We start from the raw sequence: 22,360 nt of genomic DNA on the forward strand, positions 1-22,360 counted from the left end.
TGGTCTGAATGAACTAACACATGGACTCATGGAGGATCCTGATCAGAGCTCTACGGTACATTTAGTTTAGATTTATTTGCTTTATTTGTCAGGGACCATGTAGAAAACCTGATCCACAAGGTAAAGATGCTCTGTAGCAGATTCCAGCCTTCTCACTAATTCCCATCTGTAGTCCACGTGGCAGCATTTAGTTTTAGACTGAGAGGAAAATGATGCTGCAGCTGCAGTTTCAGGCAGAAACACTAAGAGAGACGCTGAGATGCCACTGTGGGCTGGTTGCAGACGTTTCACATCTCTACCACCCCAATGCAGATATTTGCAGGGACGTAGTTAGCAGGAAATAATAGAAGCTTTTCACTGTACTTCAACACTTCTTTCTTTCTACGTTTTTACTGACATGTTTCTGTAGTTACCGTCATGTGTTGCTGCTACTAAGAACTTCATGGGTAAATCCAGAGTAATTATGAAGCTGTTGAACAGTAGTTTCCTCGTATTTACCCATTTGAACTAGCTGCAGTTACCGGGTAAGTAAGTGAACTTCACATGTTCTTACTGGGTAAATACCTAAAACTGACTGATAATTTGGTCCTTTCAGGAAAAAAAGCTTAATTTTCATCTTTATTTGGGGAAGATGATGTTCCCATTTAAAATGAGTGTGTTTTGTAGTGATGGGACTTATGGCTCTTTGAAACGAGTCGTTCATTCGGGAGTCGTCACTTCAAAGAGTCGTTCAAAAGACTGGTTCTTTTATGTTTTACATTATTTTAAAAGAGCAGTGTTTTAATCCTAAAATAAAACATTACAATTTAAGGCATATTAAACATATTAAACTTTTCCATGCAGCAGCCCACCTGTGGAGGTCTGTTTGGTCCAGCAGGACCCACCAAAGATTTCATGCAGTAAAATAAGCCAACAAGCAGATTTCCAGCCAGATAAACACACTGATGAAGTCACAAAGTCTCCTCATCAGCTTTAACCTGGACTAAGAAAATGTTCCTCATTGGCCCAGTTTACAGCTGTTTCTGAGCTGGACCAGGACAGATGTGGACAGATGTGGACGGTAGCCTACGTGTACAGACTAGTTTAGCTGAGCAGCAGCAGTACTGAAATATCCACCTGTCACTTTAACACAGCACATAAAATGAAGTGGTATTTTCTCTGTGGTAGCAGGAAATCCCATATAGACCCTGTATGTCCAAGGCTGGAATAACCAGTAGCTTTTATGTTTGGGCTGATGGGAGATGGAACAGTACAGCAACAAACCAGGTGGTTGTTTGCAGTTGCACCAAAAACCATGTGATATGATCGCTGTGACACCGTTCCAGGTCACATTATTGGTTTTCCTGCACACTTTACAAAAAGCTTCCCGATCGTTCCCCATGACCGGCTAAAGCCGGTCTTTAAATGCCGGGTCAGCGAGCCAAAGTTGTGGGACGGAACGTGGCTTGCTAGCATCAACATACTAGAGCTGTTCCGACACCACGCATGCACACAACAGGTCGGACAGCAGAACCGATCGAGGCTTTCAATGCCGGCCCAGGTCCTGCCGTCCTGCTCACACGTATATATCAGGGCTGGATGTCGTCACTAATTTCCTGAATCAATTCCATTCACAACAACCTATTTCAATTCAATTTCAATTAAATCTGATTTGATATCGATTCATTTATACCTGATTATGTAACATCACCTGTTTTTCTTCAATATTAAAGATGATCTCAGTTAACTTTTTAATATATAAAACACTGAGTGCATCTACTTGACAATCAAAATCAGTTATCTGGCAGTAATCAGATTACTGTAATAATCTTATTTTATTTTAATAATTAAAATAAAAAATTGGTTTGTCAAACCCAGCCCATCCATCCGTTCCTCCGTCCATCCTTATCCGGGGTCGGGTTGCGGGGGCAGCTGCCTCAGCAGGGAAACCCAGACTTCCCTCTCCCCGGCACATTCATCAGCTCATCCAGGGGAATCCTGAGGCGTTCCCAGGTCAGCCGAGAGATGTAGTCCGTCCAGCGTGTCCTGGGTCTTCCTCGGGGCCTCTTTCCGGTGGGACGTGCCTGGAACACCTCACCAGGGAGGCGTCCAGGAAGCATCCTAACCAGATGCCCGAGCCACCTCATCTGGCTCCTCTGGATGTGGAGGAGCAGCGGCTGTACTCTGATCCCCTCCCGGACCACCGAGCTTCTCACCCTATCTCTAAGGGAGAGTCCGGCCACCCTGCGGAGGAAACTCATTTCGGCCGCTTGTACTCGGGATCTTGTTCTTTCGGTCTCTACCCACAGTCCCCAAACTGAGAAAAACTACCAAGAGTCTGGAACGAGTAAAAGTATAAAAAAGTTTATTTTTTAGGAACCCTAGTAATTAACCTAAACTAAAATCTTTCTTCATGTTTTTCATTTGTCCCTTTATCCCTCCAGAGGTTCCACATCAATATGTCTACAAGGTGGATGAAGCTCTTCAAGATGACCCGCAGCTGTGCAACCAGAACTCAAACCTGGACCAGGAGCAACCAGAGTCTGCTCGTATTAAAGAGGAAGAGGAGGAACTCCTCAGCAGTCAGGAGGAAGAGCAGCTTTGGCTGAAGGATGAAACTGTAAAATTTCAACAGCTCATCCAGGGGAATCCCGAGGCGTTCCCAGGCCAGCCGAGAGATGTCGTCCGTCCAGCATGTCCTGGGTCTTCCCCGCGGCCTCCTCCAGATGGGACATGCCCGAACACCTCATCAGGGAGGCGTCCTGGAGGTATCCTGACTAGTAGGGCTGCACAATTAATCCGATTTTGGCCACAATTAAATTCACCTGATATTTACATTCAAAGTGCGTCTCTGCTGCATCTCTGATCACGTACATTCTCACCCTGTAGTCTGCCAACCACCAGGAGGCCAACGCAAGGCCAAAGCTTCATTAAGCTGCCTAAATAACAAGGGCGCAGTAACACACCCCTTTAACAGCCGGCAGCTGGTTGTACTCAGTGCTGCCAACTAGGGCTGCAACGATTAGTCGATGTTGTCGACAATAAAAATACTCGTCAACGAATTTAGCCGTCATCTATTGTCTGCAAAAAAAAAAAAAACTACAGAGTGAGACATCGTCTTCTTTTTTTATCTCTGCTGAGAGTTGCACATGCGCAATAAAGTCCGCCAGAGGAAAAATATGGCGGCGAACTAGGGAGCAAAACGGTGGCAGAGGACGTCAAAAGTCTGTTACAACTTCACGTTAAACTTATAAAATAAATTAAATACATGTGAGGTTTGTAAAGCGGACCTTGTGTACGACGGAAGTACGTCTGCAACACTCGAACATTTAAAGAGGAGGAACGTCGGACTTACATAACAACCTCATGCAAGATTTCAAAGCTGAAAGTGAAATAAGATCCATTTATAATAATCATGAGATTCATAATCCGATTGGTCGACTAGTCGTTTTAATAGTCGGTGACTAATCGACCATCAGAATAGTTATTAGTTGCAGCTCTATTGCCAACGTAGCGACTTCATCACTGTATTTAGCGAGTTTTCATTCACCTCTAGCCATTTTTTAAAAAACGACTAGCGACAAATCCAGCGACTTTTTCTGGATTTTTGTAGACTGACGTGAAAGAGCGTATAGTTTACTCTTCAGTGAGGAGGGGGGCTGCGCCAACCCCTCCCCCGTCCAGAAGCACTCAGAAGAGGCTTGTTCCTCACGCAGTAGAGCAGCATTCAGAGCAGGAGATGATCGCCTCCGTTTCATGACCAGGCTGAAAATGAAACGTACGTAACTGCTGCTGGAGGATCCCGCGCTGGCTTCCTGTCAGATATTAATGTTTATTAACGAAGAGTGTCGACATAAACATTTAAAAAAGTTAAAAGTGTTGTGACATGTTCCAGACTCGTAATTAAAAAAAAGAATTACATTTAATAATATTAAACTTAAAAAACAAAGAACGTCTTGGCTGCACGGAGGTTGGAACCTTGAGGGCGGTGGCCTTTCTGTGTGGAGTTTGTGGGTTCTTTCCAGGTACTCCGTCCAAACACATGCATGTTAATTAATGACTCTAAATTCTCTATAGGAGTGTGTGTGAGTGTGAATGGTTGTTTGTCCCCCATGTGTTGGCCCTGCCTCTCACCTGTTCATGCTGGGATAGGCTGCAGCTTACCTGCGACCCTTAATGGACTAAGCGGTACAGAGAATGAATGAAAAGATTTTTATTTTTTATTTTTTTACCTTCCTAACAACATCCCTCTCCACGGTAGCATCCATTACAACTGTATGTACTAGTGGTGGGATGTTCGGCTCTTTTCAAAGAGCCGGCTCCTTTGGCTCCCGATTGGCTCTTAATTTAGCATCTTTTACATTAACTTCTCAAAAATTTATAGTAAATGTATTTCTTGCATTATTTGTCATCTATAGTAATTTATTTTGTTTTTTTTTTAACTTTTCCTGTCCAGCATCATAGCAGCAAAGTGATAATCTGGTTGCTGTATCGTGCTGAACAAATTTGCTCTGCCAAGGGGAGGCCTATGGGTAAGGCTCCTCTTGATAATATGATTTATTTATTTACTTTGAATCACGGAATCTATGTAATCTTACTGGACCTGACCGGAGGGAACAGAAAAAGATGGAGAATAGGAAAAATATGCAAAAGGGAAAGAAGAAAGGAGACAAAAACATCACAGACAGAAGGAAACGACCTTCAATCCACCATCACCAGACAACAAACTGTTACACCTGTACATGAACACACCAGAACATTTCCTACAACTTTTACAAAAAACTGAGCTGCTAGTCATTTAGAGTTTAAATAATAACCAAATCAAAAAGACATGTCATGAAAAGAGCATATCAGTGACCAGATACTAACTCGCAGGAAAAAAAAAAAAAAGAATTATCTCTTAGTATAAAAACCCACTGGACAACTCAGTGACTGTCAGCATGCAGAGGATGAGGAAGAGGAGTGATCAGTGATGAAGAGTGGTGAGTGAGATCGTGCAAATGCGACCAGACCTGTACGGAGGTCAGAGGCAGACCAGGGCAGCGTAGAGACCCGGGCCCTCAGCAGCAGTCCCGGAGCACTAACCCAAGCTACCCCACCATGTCGACTCCCGCCCCACCCGAAGGGCAGCAGAGGAGAGCCCCAGCAAGATCCCCCGATGGTCCTGGGTCACAGGCCCCAGCGGGCCAAGATCAGCAGCCACCGGCCCGGCCCGGGACCGGCCACCCAGGGCAGCCCAAGCGAAGGGCCCAGGGCCCCAGGGACCCAGAGGCGGCCGCCCCACCCCCCAAAGGCAGAGGGCTCACACCATGCCTAGGAGGACCAGGCCCCCCAGACAACCACCCGGCGTAGGCCAGCACACCCCGGGAACCAGGGTGCCATCGACCCCCTCCCCCCACCCCATATGAGCCCACACTCACACCCTCCCCTGTGCCGTACCCACAAGCACCATCACACAGTCACCATCAGCCATAACCCACCCACCATGCCTCGTGGGGGACTCCCCAGACTGACCAGAGAACAGCAGGGACCCCACCCCCCACATGCCTAACGGGGAGTGAGAGGATGGGGAGGAGGACAGCGGCAGAGCACAGACCCACGGCATCCCCCCACCCCCCAAGGCCCGCCCTGGTCCCCCCACAAGTGCACTTAACCCCGCCCCAAACACATACAGAAACACATGCACACACCTATATCCTTGTACACTCCCGCTCATCCTAACACATACATGCCTCCTCACCCCCACCCACACAATATAAACACTCACACAGCATGCAACCCTCCCACCCTCACTCCCCAGTCCCCCCTCCCTCCCACCATGCCCTGTGGAAGACATCCCTGGCAGACCAGAGAATGGCGAGCCCCAGATCCGGCCCCCACCGCCATCCCCAGCCACCCCCCATCACCTCCCACCCAGACGCGGCCGAACAGGCATCCCCCAAGATCAGCAGCCCCTCATCAGCGCAGCCACCCCGGTTCCCGGCCCCCAGGGCAACCAACTCCCCTATACACCCCCAGCGGCGTCCCAAGGGAAGAGGGGTGTGAGGTGTCCCCATTGTCCTCCTCTTCCACCTCCCCGCTCATGACTGTTTGTGGTGAGTGTGTTTTTTGCAAGTAAAACTGGGGGGCAGTGACCATATTGTGCTGGGAGCAAGGTCATGTTAGTAGTCACGCCCTCTACACACCACATGACATGCCCCCCAGAAGTTGTTTGTGTGTTATGTTGGTGTTTTGATGTCTAAGTGTAATTTAAACCAAGAGGCGAGTCGCCACAGGGTGCAACTAAGGAAGCCACTTGGGTGGTCCCCCCGGCTACACCCCGCATGACGTGCATGCCTCCCACATCCCTATGTGTGTGTGTCTATGTGTATATGTAAGAGAGATAGAGAGAGCGGGGAAGAAGAGGGGTCCAGTGATGTAAGTCCGAAGGGAAGAGAACCTCCCTCCGGATGGTGAGCTGCTAGCAGCACTAGGCACCCCCATTCCCCAGGAGGCCCCCCAGGACAAGACAGGCCAGAGGCAGCCGCTCCAGACGACCAGGCCACGCAGAGACTGCAGCCAACGAGCCTCCACCGACCCCAGAAGACACCCACCCACTAGACACCCAAGGGGGAGGGAGAGGAGCGGAAGCAGAATAGCGGGAGAGCCCAGATCCACGGCGCACCACCCCCAGGCCCCCCCACAGGGTCATGTCATCCCTCCCCACCCCACCTACTCACCTATGATCTTACACACTCCCACTCATCCTAGCACATGCATACGCACACACCCACACAAACTTCCAAAGCATAGACACACACAACATACAAGCATCCCTGCCTCACACCCCAGCACCTCCCCCCATAATCCCCCAAATCCCACTCAGCCCTCTTTCAAACCCCTACACCCCTCCTGCTCCCAGGCCATACCCTGGGTCCCAGGGCGGCAACCAGACACCAGGGCATGCACCAACCCCCACCATGGCAGCACATCCAGGCAGGCCTAGACACCCGGCACATGCGGACCCCACCACCTCGGAGGGAGGAGGACCACCCCCAGGCACCAGAGCCCAGAACCCCCGCCCAGCCTGCCCCGGAATAGCCCGGCCGCCCTGCCCAGGACCGACGCCCACCGACCCAGGCCCCACCAGTGGCCTCACTTCCCGCCACAAGGCGACTCCAACCGCTGGCCCCCACAGCCTATGACAGGGCCGGACCCAGAGCCACCCCCATCACAGAGCAGCCCGGTCCCACACCATGGGCAACCACTAAGAACCCGCAACCACCAGTCACTCCCGGCCATTTTCCAACCCCCAAAGCAACGAGGTCACAGTCCTCCACCTACCTACACTAAGTGATGGAGCTAAGCACAGGTGACCAGAGGGAATGAGATTCAGCTAAATGGTTCTTTGAGGAGGCAGACATTGTCTCACTACTGATGTGGTCAACTAAGAGATTCCTAAACTGCTGAAAACACAGATTATTTTTGGTTTTCCAGTTCACTAGGATAGTTTTCTTTGCGATGCATAATGCTGTGTGTATCATGTGTGCAGAGTTAGTTGCCATATTAATGTCACCCAAGTCACCTAGTAGACATAGTGCGGGGATTGTAGGAATATTACATTTAAACCATGTTGACATGTCCACACATACCTGAAGCCAGAACCTGCGGACAGGTGTGCAGGACCGCAAGGCATGGAGATAGTTGTCAGGTGTGTTTTCATTGCAGTGTGGGCAGATGTTTGATTGTGACAGACCCATCCTGAACATCCTTTGTCCTGTATAATGAGTTCTATGCAGAATTTTGAATTGTATCAGTTGCATATACCCAGATCCTCACATAATGCTTGCTCTACATCTAACCATGGTTCATCCAGACTGTTAGGTTTAAGCCATTTGGAGATAAACTGCATCTTGTTAGCTAAGAAAACATGATTAAAGTTGGGTAGCTCCAATCCGCCTCTATCTTTAGTCTGTTGTAAAGTTTTTAGACTGATACGTGATGGCTTGTTTTTCCATAAAAATTTTGATATATGTGAGTCCAGTGACTTAACCTAGTTGGAGGATGGATTAATGGGTATCATTAAAAACCGATAGTTTACTTTAGATAGAACCATCATTTTAACTGTAGCAACCCTCCCCATGAGTGATATGGGTAAGCGCCTCCACCGTGAGAGATCATCCTCTATTGTTTTAAGTAGCTGGACATAATTTAGCTTTGTTAGTTCTGATAACCTGGGGGAACGTTTATGCCTAGATATCTAATGTTTCCAGACTGTATTGTAGTATTGGGTGTGTTTTGTAGGTCACAGTTGATGGGCATAATAATAGTCTTAGACCAGTTAATAGAGTAATCAGATATTGATGAGAATGTGTTAATAAGTGTGATTGTCTGGGGGAGAGATGTCAGTGGGTTCTGGAGGAAAAGTAATACGTCATCAGCATAAAGACTTATCTTATGTTCTATATTTTTGGCATGGATTCCTTTAATCTCTTTATTTTGTCTTATGGCAGCAGCTAGGGGTTCAGTAAAAATAGCAAAGAGTGATGGAGAGAGTGGGCAGCCCTGTCTGGTGCCTCTCTGCAAACAGAAGCTTGGAGAGGTTTGATCATTGGTCTTCACACATGCATTTGGGTTGTTATATAATATCTTTATCCAATCTATGAAAGATGACCCAAACCCAAATTTGTTTAACGTTGCAAATAAAAATTTCCAGTTTACTCGGTCAAATGCTTTTTCTGCGTCTAAAGAAATGACTGTGGATTCCAGATTATGTAGAGTAGAATAATCTATGATGTTAATTAATTTACGCATGTTAGTAGAGGAATGTCTACCTTTAATAAAGCCTGTTTGGTCAGGATGTATTATTAGAGGGGTTATTTTTTCTATTCTTCTGGCCAAAGCTTTGCTAATTATTTTGAGATCTACATTTATTAATGAAATTGGACGTTAACTGGATGGAAGTGTCGGGTCTTTACCTGGTTTTAATAGTAGAGTAATATTGGCTAGGTTCATATTTGAAAGTATTTTGTTTTTCCTTTATTTCTAATATCATATTGTAGAAAGTGGATGCCAACATTGTCCAGAATTCTTTGTAGAATTCTGCTAGGTAACCATCTGGACCTGGAGCTTTATTGTTGCTGGAGAGCTTCATGGAGTTCGCCGACTGAAAGGGGGGAATCCAAGACCATTTTATTTTCATGTTTTAGTTGTGGAAGATTGATGTTACTAAGAAATTTATCAATATTGTCATCTGTTGTAGTTAGTTGTGATATATATAATGTTTTATAGAATTCTTTGAAAGTGTTATTTATCTTGTCAGGGTCATGGCTGATGTTTCCTTCTGGATCTCTGACAGAGGAGATGGTTGATTTCTCCTTGTTTGTTTTTAACTAATTAGCCAGGAACCTTCCAGATTTGTTGCCATGCTGAAAGTTCTCCAAACAAAGTCACCAAGAATTGCATCTTTTTATCTATTATTTCATTAAGTTCAAGTTTAGCTTTGCTTATAGCATTTAGTATGTGTTCTTCTTGGGAGACTTGGTAAGCTCCTCTAAGGATTTAATTCTGAGTTCTAACCCTGAAATTCTCAAAGTTTCCTTCTTTTTCTTATGAGAAGAGAAGGAAATTATTTTCCCTCTCATTACTGCTTTTCCTGCTTCCCAAAGAACACACACTGAAGTTTCTTGCAAGTTGTTGTTTTCTAGATATAAGGACCATTCTCTTTTAAAGTAGCTGATAAACTCGGGATCTTTAAGTAATGACATATTAAATCTCCAGTTTCTAGTTGCTGGTTTATTGCTCTTACTTCTCAGAGTGAATGATACTGGTGCGTGATCACTAATGCTAATAGGATGGATTCTGATTTCTGACATGTCATTCATCAGCGAGCTGCTAGTTAAGAAATAATCTAATCTAGAATAGGAATGGTGAACTGAAGAGAAGAAGGTGTATTCTCTTAGTGTGGGATGGTGAGAGCGCCAAGCATCACAGAGACCAAAATCCTTCATGTACTGTTTTAGTTTCTGAGGATTTCCAGACTCGATGAGCTCCTGTGGTACTTTGTTTGTCCAGTATAATGTTAAAATCACCTCCTATAATTAATGTGTTATCTGAGTGACCATAGAGGTGAAGAGGGAGTGAAAGAAGGAGGGATCATCTACATTTGGACCAGATATATTTGCGATACATATCTTAACATTTTTAATAGATAATGTAACTATTATAAATCTGCCTTCTGGATCTATGATTGTATTATCTATGTCAAAATTTAACCTTCTATTAATAAGAGTTGCTACTCCTCTCTGCCTAGAATTATAACAAGCTGAATACACGTGTGGAAACTGGGTTGTTGAGAGACGATCTATTGTTGAATTTGATAAATGAGTCTCTTGGAGTAATATTATATCTGCTTTCATTTCTTGCAAACGATTAAAAATGTTTAACCTCTTTTCCCTTGTGCCAGCTCCACGCACATTCCAAATGACAAATGTGAGTTCGTTCATGAACGAACCACAGAGATGAGGCAATATGCATATTACTGAAGCGTGTGTGCGTGCATCCCACTGCTTCTCTGCGTGCATGTGTGTCTGCCAGCTGGTTGTGACAGGGATGTATGTGCGCTTGTGCTGTTCTGTGTGTGTTCCTGTGAATCATGAAAAGTGCTGATGTGTATATAATATAATGACAAGTGTTACCGTTAACCGTTAAAGGGTCTGAGAGAAGAAGTGTAAAGAGTGAAAAGAGCGACAGTGCCAAATGAAAAAAGTAATTTAAAAAACGCATCTGTGCTGAGAGCAGTGTAGTGGAGACGGGCAGTGGATTTACTGTTAACTAAATGATCTTTTATGGCAGTTTTAACGATATAACATGATCTAGTGAGAAAACAGGAAAATTAAAGCACATACCAAGTCAGTAGAACCACGGAGTGATGTCCGGGTCGCGGTACAGCTGTCCATTAATAAATCATTTATCCACCGCGATGACAGCGCGAGCGCCTTCAGTGATGGATTTCCTCCTGATGGGAAACAGAACTTTCCGTCGGTCCAGAATCTCTCTGGGATATGGTTCATTTACTCCGAAGTTGGTTCCGGGAGCTTCAGGTGGGTTTTGATGAAGTTTTTCACCGTGGTCTCGGGGTCCTCCTCCGTCTGCTCTGGAATTCCTGCAAATACCAGGTTCTCTCTCATGCTCCGTGCCTGCAGATCGATCAGAGAAGCTGATTGGATGGAGGCGACGGAGGAAACCAGTTGTGTGTATATATGCTAAGATCTCGCTGAGTCTCGGTAAGTCAGGCAAAAGTCACGTTAACAGAAATGAGGACGTATGAAAAATTGATCTCAAAGTTTTATGAATCGATGTTGGATTTATTTTATTTTAATAATTAAAATTAAAAAAATGGTTTGTCAAACCCAGCCCATCCATCCGTTCCACCATCCATCCTTATCCGGGATCGGGTTGCGGGGGCAGCTGCCTCAGCAGGGAAACCCAGACTTCCCTCTCCCCGGCACATTCAACAGCTCATCCAGGGGAATCCTGAGGCGTTCCCAGGCCAGCCGAGAGATGTAGTCCGTCCAGCGTGTCCTGGGTCTTCCTTGGGGCCTCTTTCCGGTGGGACGTGCCTGGAACACCTCACCAGGGAGGAGTCCAGGAAGCATCCTAACCAGATGCCCGAACCACCTCATCTGGCTCCTCTGGATGTGGAGGAGCAGCGGCTCTACTCTGAGCCCCTCCCGGATCACCGAGCTTCTCACCCTATCTCTAAGGGAGAGTCCGGCCACCCTGCGGAGGAAACTCATTTCGGCCGCTTGTACTCGCGATCTTGTTCTTTCGGTCACTACCCACAGTCCCCAAACTGAGAAAAATTACCAAGAGTCTGGAACGAGTAAACGTATTAAAAAGTTTATTACAGGAGAAGTTTTTAATAAAGAATTACTTGCAAGTAATGAGAGTGGTCGTCCCGACCCGCTTGAAGTGGAGAGAGACTCTGGGGAGACAAGAGGAAAAACAATAGTTGTACATTTTTGTAGAAAGAATCCTCCTTCCTGAAGACCTTGGGTGGACACACAACTCCAAGAGCTGGCGTCAAACAACCTCACATAGTGTCTCCACCAGAACCAGTCTAAGGGTCTGAGGAAGGACCAGATGAAGGTCATCTTACCCTCGTAGTGAACTTTTAACAGAGCTTGTATATGAAGAGAAGAAACCTTAAAAGAGAATAAAAGCATGAAGAGTAAAAATGTACAATGTAAAAAGTGTAAATGAATATAGTAAAGGAAGTAATTATAGGTCTGATTATAATATTATATATAGAGCATAATAAGTCAAATTTCTTCCACATTGGAAAAAGGGCTTTCATGATGATTTGGAGGCAGTTACATGTGTTTGTAGATGTTCTGCTTCATTTGAGGATTTTAATTGGTTTTTCATTTACTTTAAATGTGTTTTATAAACTCAGTTTGAATGTGTGTTTGTACATTTTAACTGTGCTGTTAAACTCTTTGAAAAGAGATTTTTAGTCTCAGTGAAGCTTGTAATGGTTAAATAAGTAATAATATAAATATTAAGTCCTATTTTTTCTTTTTTAGGAACCCTAGTAATTAACCTAAACTAAAATCTTTCTTCATGTTTTTCATTTGTCCATTTATCCCTCCAGAGGTTCCACATCAATATGTCTACAAGGTGGATGAAGCTCTTCAAGATGACCAGCAGCTGTGCAACCAGAACTCAAACCTGGACCAGGAGCAACCAGAGTCTGCTCGTATTAAAGAGGAAGAGGAGGAACTCCTCAGCAGTCAGGAGGAAGAGCAGCTTTGGCTGAAGGATGAAACTGATCAGTTTTCAATACCGGCTGCTCATGAGGAAGATGGTCACAGTGAACCAGAACCAAACAGGGACCATATTCCCTCTTACAGCCCTCCTGCAGACCAACATTCACCTTTAGAGGAAAGCATGGTTGAAGACTCAGGACCAACAACGTGTGCAGATACACAGCCAGAAAAGAGCTGTATAACGGAGACAAATGAGAACGTAGGAGAGTCCTTTCTGTTAGAAAGTCATTGTAATGAAAGAGATGAGAAACAACATTCCTGCAAGTTCTGTGGGAAACAATTTAAAATTAAAAATAAGTTAACTGTTCAAGTAAGAACTCACACAGGAGAGAGACCGTACTCTTGTCAAACATGTGGGAAATGTTTCAGTCACCAGAGTAATTTGGTGCGCCACATGAGAATTCACTCAGGCTTGAAGCAATTTTTCTGTCCAACATGTGGAAAATGTTTCTTTTACCAGGGGAATTTGGTGCGTCACATGAGAGTTCACACAGGTGAGAAGCCGTATTCTTGTCCAACTTGTGTAAAATGTTTCAATCAAACTCATTATTTGAAGTACCACATGAGAATTCACACGGGTAAGAGGCCGTATTCTTGTCAAACATGTGGAAAATGTTTCGGTCGCCAGGATGCTTTGGTGCGCCACATGAGAATTCACACAGCTGAGAAGTAATTTTTTTGTCCAACATGTGGAAAATGTTTCAAACAAAATGATCATTTAAAGTTCCACATGAGCTCTAACAGAGGATGTCAAAAACCACCTTCTATATGTGAAGTCAGGCCCTGTGTTACGCTGCTCAGTCCATAATCCCACCTTTAAGAGGCCATGTTGGCTGTAGATGTCGTCTGCCCAGCAGAACGTGGTCAAACACACACTAAACCAACAGAAAAGCTAAACAAAGCACTGAGAGTGAATCCCTGAACAACTGCAGATTAACGCACCTCCATGAAATCATATCACTTCTTTAAACTCTTACTGAATTTATTACATGAAAGTACATAAACTATAGATTTAATAATGTCTGTTTCTGTCTTAAAAGAGAAAAGTACATGATTATTATTTCTTCTGCTTAATTCTAATAAAGAAAGTTTATTTTCATCATCACAGAGACTTAAAAGATGCAGCAAACACTCTGCTGTATGTTTTACTTTAAACTGAACAAGGAACCCAGACTGAACCCCAACAAACCATAGAAGTGTAACAGTGTGTGAGGCCCTCTAGTGGACGTGGTGGAGTATTGCGTTGTCTTTGCTCCAAAGGTTTTTGCACAGAGTTTTGCTGTTTCCTGTCACTGTGGGCCTCACAGCACAGTAGTACACAGCAGAGTCAGACACTGCAGCAGAGGAGATCTCCAGATCCATCAGAGTTTCTTCTTTTCTAACTCTAACAGAATGTCCAGATCCTGAATCCTTAAAAATTTCTCCAGACTCCAAGTGAGAAATCAGGAATTCTGGTTGTTTTCCTGGATATTGTCGATACCAGAAGAAATAATCAGAAGCTCCCTTGGTGTACGTGCAGGACAGAGTAACAGAGCTTCCTTCTAAACTGGACATGGTGGTGTTGATGGTGGTGAGTTGTTCATCACTGAAACCTAAAGGAAGAGAAATATTTGTTAATGTTTAACATGATTTACTTTCATTAAATATTTTCATTTAGCTTAATTTTCTTTTTTAGTCCATTAATACCTGTTAGAACAAGAAGAAGCAGAGAAATGGAAAAACAGAAGATCAGCATGTTGAATAAAGGTGATGTTTGTGGTTTGTGTGTTGAACTGTGTTGAATGTGGAAGTTTGTGTCTCTTCTATAGTTCAGTAACAGCTCAGCTCCTCCCTGAATCTCTCCGTCTCCTCTTTCATCTGTAGTTTCTCTTCTCTCAGTTACTCTTCCTCCTGGTTAACAGTCTGGCTGCTTCATCTTCATCACTCTGGTCTCAGGAGCTTAGAAGGTCTTTCTGGTTTAGATCAGGACTTTACAATCTGGATCCCAGTTTCACTGTTGGAAACGTAAATCTTAAGAGAACATTGTTGGCATGTTCATCAATAAAATGTAAAAATATAATTCAGAGCCCTCTCCATGATTGTCATGATTACATAAACCACAAACTAACAAAAAAGGATCTGCTTTATTTTAACTGCAGTATTTTTATATTGATCAGATGCAGCTCTTCCTAAATATTCTGGAGAAATCATCTATTTCTTGTAACAAAAAGTTTGGGTCTTTCTTTGTTAAAACTTTGAGCTCTGAAACCAAATTGTGAAACAAACATATTGAAAAGCATGAAGACTTGAATCCAAAGAATTCATTTAGTTTGTGGCTAATTAATTAATGTAAGTTTATTTGTTCAAAATATTTCATGTAGAGAGAATTTGAAGTTCTTTACACAAAACATTAAGTGTATTACAGCAGAAGAATCATAAAAACAAACTTTAAAAAGAAATTTAAACTAAATAAAGACAAAAATCTAAAGTAAAATAAGATAAAATGTGAGAAATAAATGTTACATTTTTTTGACCAAAAATTATAAGACTGTGTGGAGTTTGCATGTTCTTCCCATGTATGCGTGGGTTCTCCAGCTTCCTCCCACAATCCAAAGACATGCATGTTAGGTTAATTGGTGCCTCTAAATTCTCTCTAGGAGTGAGTGTGAATGGTTGTTTGTCCCTATTTGTGTTGGCCCTGCGATGGACTGGTGTCCTGTCCAGGGTGTACCTGTCTCTCACCTGCTGAAAATGCTGGGATAGGCTCCAGCTTACCTGCGACCCGTCACAGACGAAGCGTTGCAAAGAATGAATGAATGAATTTGGGCGAGTGGCAGCATGTAGATGTTCAACAGTGGCGCTAGGATGGAGCCTTGGGGAACTCCACAGGTTATTTTAGTTTGCTCACATATGTCATTAAAGACGTTAACTAGAGCCGTCTCAGCAGTGGTGTGGTGGTCCCTCAAGCCGTGGACATACACTTAACTTTCCCCCTTTAGTAGTACAGAAAAACACCTTTTAAGAAAAAGTGAGATGCAAGACTTCTCTAATTACCCATTACCCCAAAAGTATTTGCTTCTTGTCACATGATTTCTGTTGCTCATGGAGGAGGGGTTATAAAATTGCAAAACCAACACCGATCCATAGATTAAAGAGACAATAATGCATGTAGAGCAGGGGTGTCCAGCTCCGGTCCTCAAGGGCCATAATCCTGCAGGTTTTTGATGTGTCGCTGCTTCAAAACCACCTGACTCAAATTGATGAGTCATTGTGGAAAACTTAATAGGCTGTTGGATTTATTTAATTTAAGTCAGGTGTGTTGAAGTAGGAAACATTGGAAAATCTGCAGGACAGCGTCCCTCGAGGACCGACTTTGGACACCCCTGATGTAAACTATTCCTTATTTTCGACGGAATAATTACTGGAATGACAACTAGTCTCTCACCAGATCAGGAGCAATTTGTACTACAAATATAACGACTGTATCCACAGCTGTGTGAGCGTGGTCCATTTCTCCCACGTCCAGTACGTCCAGATGGACACACCCACACAAACATACATTTCTCAGTGTCCACTGTTTCCGAAGTCACCCAAACCAGCAATCTATCTAAACCACCCCAAATTTTTGTTTTGGATCCAAACCAGGTGTTCTTGGATTTAAAATCTTTGTGTTTGACACTCACCAGGTCTGGCCAGTCAGTATTTGATGTCTACAGAAAAACAACAAAATGACTGAATTACAGGCTGTAACTGTAATGAGAGAAACAATGACAACCTATTCAACGTGTGAAGGTGTCATCCATTATATTTTATTTATTTTTCATCCTAAACGGTCAGTTACACACAATGTAACTGTAGCTACTGTATATCTGTGACTTTTGACCTCTGACATGGTTTTAACAGCATTTACAAGGTCTACCAAAAAAGAAAAAAAAAAAGAAAAGTTTTTGACGTCTTCACCAGAAGTTGTTCCTGCATCTTTAGCTGTTAGCAAAGAGTCTCCTTCCTTACAAGTTTCCTACGGGGTGGGGGACATAGCGGACATTGGTGTCGGGCTTATGTTTAAATAGCTGCTAGCTAACCTCAGCGGTGTAGCATCGCTAACATTAGCTGAGCTACTGGTTGATGTACATTCACACGGATGTTTATAACTGTGAAAGTTCATTTTAGTTTGAATTGCTCAGTTCATCATGTATTCCAAAGGTGAAATTTTAAAGTAAACTTTTAAACGGTTCGTAGGGTATTCCTCAGCTAAAGTTAACCAATTAAATCAGTGAAGTAGTGAGTACTGGCCAACTGGAGGCAGAGTAGGGTGGGTCATGGCCCAACTAGCTCTGGGAGAAAAATGACAATTAGGTTCGCAGGTGTAACTGAATGGTTCACATCACTAGAGTTTAGAAGTGGGTACACGCAATGCTGACTGAAAAAAGTGGATATATGTCGTATACCCTGGACTACACCACCGAGTCTCAGTGCTGTGGTGGGGTCAAAAACCTGACTGGTACACATCAAAACAATTATTTAGTGTCAGGAAGTTTTATAACTGTTTAAAGAGCTTTTTCTATAATCTTACTAAGATTTTCAAGAAAGATTCTCCAGAAACATAACCTATTGAGTTTTGAAAATTTGAGACTATTTTGTAAACTACTGTACAGTCAAGTTTATAAGATACTAAAGGGCTGGTAATAACACCTCGAGCAGCATCACACTGGACCCAGGAGCCCCGCAGGGATGTGTGCTCAGTCCCCTGCTCTTCACCCTGCTGACCCATGACTGCACACCAACATTCAGCACCAACCACAGAGTGAAGTTTGCAGATGAGACGACTGTGGTGGGTCTCATCTCAAACATGGATGAGACAAACTACAGGAAGGAGGTCAGCCATCTGTCCATGTGGTGCAGCAATAACAGTCTCCTTTTAAACGTGGACAAGACAAAGGAGATTGTTCTGGACTTCAGAAGAGGCCACACCGAACCCCCCCACTGACCATCAATGGTGCTGCTGTGGAGAGACTGAGCAGCACCAGGTTCCTGGGGGTCCACATCTGTGAGGACCTGTCCTGGACAGCCAACTGCACATCACTGGTGGAGAAAGCCCAGCGGCGCCTCTACTTCCTCCACAGACTGAAGAGAGGGAGAGCCCCCCCACCCATCATGTGCAGCTTTTACCGAGGCAGCATTGAGAGCATCCTGACCAGCTGGGTCACTGTGTGATGCTGCTGTTGCCACACAATCACCTGCTTGTGTATTTTGGACAGTTTTTCTTTTCTTTAAATGATTCTTTGTGTTTTTACACCGTGGGATGGAGAGAAACGTCCTTTTAGATTCCTGTGTATGTACTCACATACTGCAGAAACTGACTATAAATTCAATCTTGAATACGTAACCATGACACCTGAGGAAACCAACCAGTTCCTCAAACTACTTAGAAGTCTTAAATACATAAAGGCCTGGATAACTCAGAGTTTTCTCCTTCTAGATTCAGACCAGAGTGATGTTGTTGTCTTTGGACATGAACACTTCAGAAAAACACTGTCTGGCTGTAGAATTACTCTGGATGGATTCATCTGGTTTCTATGTCAAGAAATCCATCCATCCGTCTGTCCGTCCGTCCATAAATGTTCTGGAGAGAATCAGTGATAAAGGGAAGCCTTGGCGGACTCCAACCATCACTGGTATGAATCTGACTTGCTACCGGCAATGAGGACCAAGATCTAGAACAGGGACTGGATAGTTCGTACAAGATGCTTTGGTACTCCATACTTTTGGAGCTTCCCCTACAGGAGTCCTCAGGGGGACACGGTCAAACACATTCTCCAAGTCCACAAAACACATGACCCCTTGAAGACCCTGAAGAGGGTGTAGAGCTGGTCCACTGTTCCAGGACTGGGATGAAAACCACATTGCTCCTCCACAAGTCGAGGTTCTACCATCCGATGGACCCTCCTCTCCAAGAGCCCTGAATAGACCTTTCCAGGGAGGCTGAGGAGTGTGATCCCCCTGACATACACACTCATAGTATTAAAAAAAAAAACAAATTTAACTTAAATTAGAAAATGTCTCAATTTTAGTCTTTTGATGCAACAAAATTATTAATTCTTTTACTTAATTTATTCTTTATCATTCATCATTATTATATATTTACTATTTTCTGATGCTTGTACTAAAGTAATAAACAGTGTAACTTCATTAGAGCTCAATGATGTAGAAAACAGTGATGTTTACTTTATTTACACCTGTACAAAGAACCCAGACTGAATCCTGACAAACCATAGAAGTGTAACAGTGTGTGAGGCCCTCTAGTGGACGTTGTGGAGTATTGCGTTGTCTTTGCTCCAAAGGTTTTTGGACAGAGTTTTGCTGTTTCCTGTCACTGTGGGCTGCAGAGCACAGTAGTACACAGCAGAGTCAGACACATGAAGCTTCTGGATCTTCAGAGGAACTGATGATTTGTCTCTGATCTCAGCATCAAATCTGTCTTTGCTGAACTCTGGATCATTCTCTTCTGATGTTGAGTAACGTTTCAGCATGTACTTTGGGAAACTATTTACTTCTTGTTTGTACCAGATCAATGTAGCTGCATAACTGGTAGTAAAAGTACAGCTGAGTGTAACATGGTCCCCTTCAGCAGCAGTAACATCTTCTCTTGGCTGGGTCACTGTGTCTTCTCCTTTACACTCTGAGGAAGAACAGAACATGCAGAGGAAGAGATGAATCAATAAAGATGATTGATTAAAGGAGAAGAATGAGCAGCTTTAAAGAGTTCTATTCCATGTAGAATAGATGTCATTTCCACTCATCATTGTCACTTTGAAGCATAGAAGGTGTTTTTACAAGGTAACAAATGGCAGCAGAAATGATGTGCTGTGATTTTCTGTAGAATGAACATTAAAAGCTCTTCATGTACAGCTCAGTAATGTGTTCAAGTGTTTGAAGAGGAAACATGTTGAGTTTCTATCTTACCAAAGAAAAGAGCAGCCAGAATAATCCACAGCCAATGTTCCATCTGTACAACAAGGTTTCAATCAGCAGGAGAAACTAGCTGATGTTCAACATTCAGTCTGACAATTGTTCTCTTCACAGCAGCTCTTCTTATTGACAGAAAGCTTGAACACAGTGCAGAAGTAGAGCCCCGCCTACTTCATCATGTGGCCTCTAGTGGAGGAAAAAGTTCACTTCAACAGGGAGGAAAAAGCCTTCCAGCAGCGCCTCAGTGAGCTGTTCACAGCTGACACCTAAAGGAAGAGAAAACTCTGGAAGTTTCTGATCTAATAGTTGTTCTCAGTCAAACTGTCTTCATGTTAAATATATGATTTAGTTTTCAAAGCTTCCTGGAGCTGAAAGAATCAGCAACAAGGAGAATCAGATTGAAAACAGCAGCTGTAAAACTGACAAAGAGCTGCAGGAGGACCTGATGGAGGAAGGAACTAAAGTATCAGAACAGACTGAAGGAAACCATGAAGTAAAACAACTGATTCTCCTCCTGGATTCTCACTAAATACCACAACTAACTGAAAACTATTTAAAGTCTCTTTTACTTTTTCAAGAATCTGACCTGACAATCTCCATTTTAGCTGATTCCAGTCCCCAGAACAGAACCAGAACTTCTGGATCAGTTTGTTCAGTTTCTTTAAGTCTCTGCTTCATTTTTTATTCAGCTTCATGTGTAAAGTGCAGTTTCACCACAAAGCCATCTCCAGGCAGTTTTACCATCTAAATAAACTATAATCCAGTTTCCACTGAACTTTAATCGTATCTGATCTACTTGGAACAAATTCCCAGTAATCCTGATTAGTCCAGTTTATCATGTGTTTCATAGAAAGCCGATCTATAGAAAGCTGACCTAGAGATGGAAGCAACAGATAGCAAGACGTTTGATTCAATCCACTGTCATCAGCTGCATGAGGTGATTGGAGCAGAAAACCTTCCAGGAAGGAAAACCTCCAGCAGAACCAGAACCAGGAGGAGGAGCCATCTGCCTGGACCAGTTGGAGGTGGAGAGGACTGTTATTGGAAGCATTGATGAAGCTGTGATCAATGGGAGATGGATTTACCTGCTTTTGATCCTGCTGGTAAGAAGACTTCAACACTGACATCGTGTGTGGCTCCACCTGCTGTTGAGGGTCCTCCACGACCCCTGTGGTGCTGTGTAGTGAAGGTAAGACGGGGCCACACTGAAACTATCTGCTGCTGAAACTGATGCTGACAGACTGTCAGAGGCTGCACTGAACTCTGAAGTATCGCCTCAACTTGACTCTTGTTTCATGTGTTTAAGTGGAATTCAGTGGGATGATGTGGTTCCTTGTTCACACTGTTCAATGTTTTCTCAAACACAAGTTATACAGCATGACATGGATGTGCGGGCCTCCACCCTATAAAACAGCCCCCCTACAGGATAAATCCTGATAAACATCCGTGTTTAAATGCAGGTTGATTACATGTTGCATGGCGTTGCTGAACCAGCTGTAGCTCCTGGAGTTCACCCTGCCTTTAGGACGGTAAATCTGGTGGGTCTGACCGTTTCTGTAGAAACTTCAAGAAGATAAACGGTGTCACCAAATCCAGCTGCTACCTCCTTCCTCAGATGGAGGATTGTGGTGGGGGGGTTGGTTATGGTGGTTGGTTATGTGCTGAGGAGAACAGGAGGGACAGTGAGATGAATAGAAGAAGAAGATCTGAGGGTACAAACAGGAAGGTCAGAGATGTATGAAGGGGCGAGGTTGTGAATGGCTTGTATGTTAATAAAAAGTAATTTATACTGAATGTGATATGTGACAGGGAGCCAGTAGAGTTTCTGTAGCACAGGTGTGATGTGGGAAATAGATGATGTCATTGTACTGATACAAGCTGCTGTATTTTGTATCAGTTTATTGGAAATATAGACTTAGGTGTCATCTGCATAGCAGTGGAGTGGACATGATGTTCCTGGAAAATAGCTCCAAGGGGGAGTGTAAAGAGGACCCAGGAATGAACCCTGTAGTACCCTGTGGTGACAGGACTGGGTGAGATGTTAAAAATTTTAACTGAATTAAGTAAAGTTTGTTGGTTTTTGGTTGGGCCCTAATCCGACAGGCCTTCTCCTTCTTTTATTTGGGTTTGGTCGGCACTCTCATCACCTTCTAGTTTCTTTGAGCCTCTTCTGAATCAGGCAGCGTTACAAGGACAGGAAAGTGGAGTCCAGCAGGAAAGCAGGACTATCATGATGTTTGATGATGTTTAGAGAATAATTCAAGGTCACATGTTTTCTGTACTGCTTGGTGGTAGGAGTGGTCCAGCACTGGAGACCTTCAACCTGATGTCTCAGTAGTTTTACAAACAAATTTTTTTCCAGAATGTTTATAGTTTGTAGATGAGATGGAAGAAATGGATCATATCAGTCCAGTTCTGAGATCTCTGAGTGGTCCAGCATTGGAGACCTTCAACCTGATGTCTCAGTAGTTTTACAAACAAAATTTTTTCCAGAATCTCTACACTGACACTCTGTCTGTCACAGAATTCATTTTAAAAACTGTGTCTGAATAAAACAACTTCACATGGTTTACAGCAGAAATATATTAAACATTTTCTGGAATGTTCTGACTTTTTAGGTCATC

At 43.6% G+C, this 22,360-nt stretch overlaps 1 protein-coding gene across 1 annotated transcript in view; it reads left to right on the plus strand.

The window, feature by feature from the left end:
- LOC121645095 (zinc finger protein 397-like) overlaps positions 1-22,360 on the plus strand; it is an 89,266-nt gene that overhangs the window by 16,257 nt on the left and 50,649 nt on the right. The window contains exons 3-4 of the mRNA XM_041993454.1: positions 2,605-2,747; positions 12,614-12,794. Coding sequence (XP_041849388.1) covers positions 2,605-2,747; positions 12,614-12,794 — 324 coding nt within the window. The remainder of the gene's footprint in view (positions 1-2,604; positions 2,748-12,613; positions 12,795-22,360) is intronic.

The sequence above is a fragment of the Melanotaenia boesemani genome, chromosome 8 (genome assembly GCF_017639745.1).
Source record: "Melanotaenia boesemani isolate fMelBoe1 chromosome 8, fMelBoe1.pri, whole genome shotgun sequence".
In the NCBI taxonomy this organism is placed as follows: Eukaryota; Metazoa; Chordata; class Actinopteri; order Atheriniformes; family Melanotaeniidae; genus Melanotaenia; species Melanotaenia boesemani.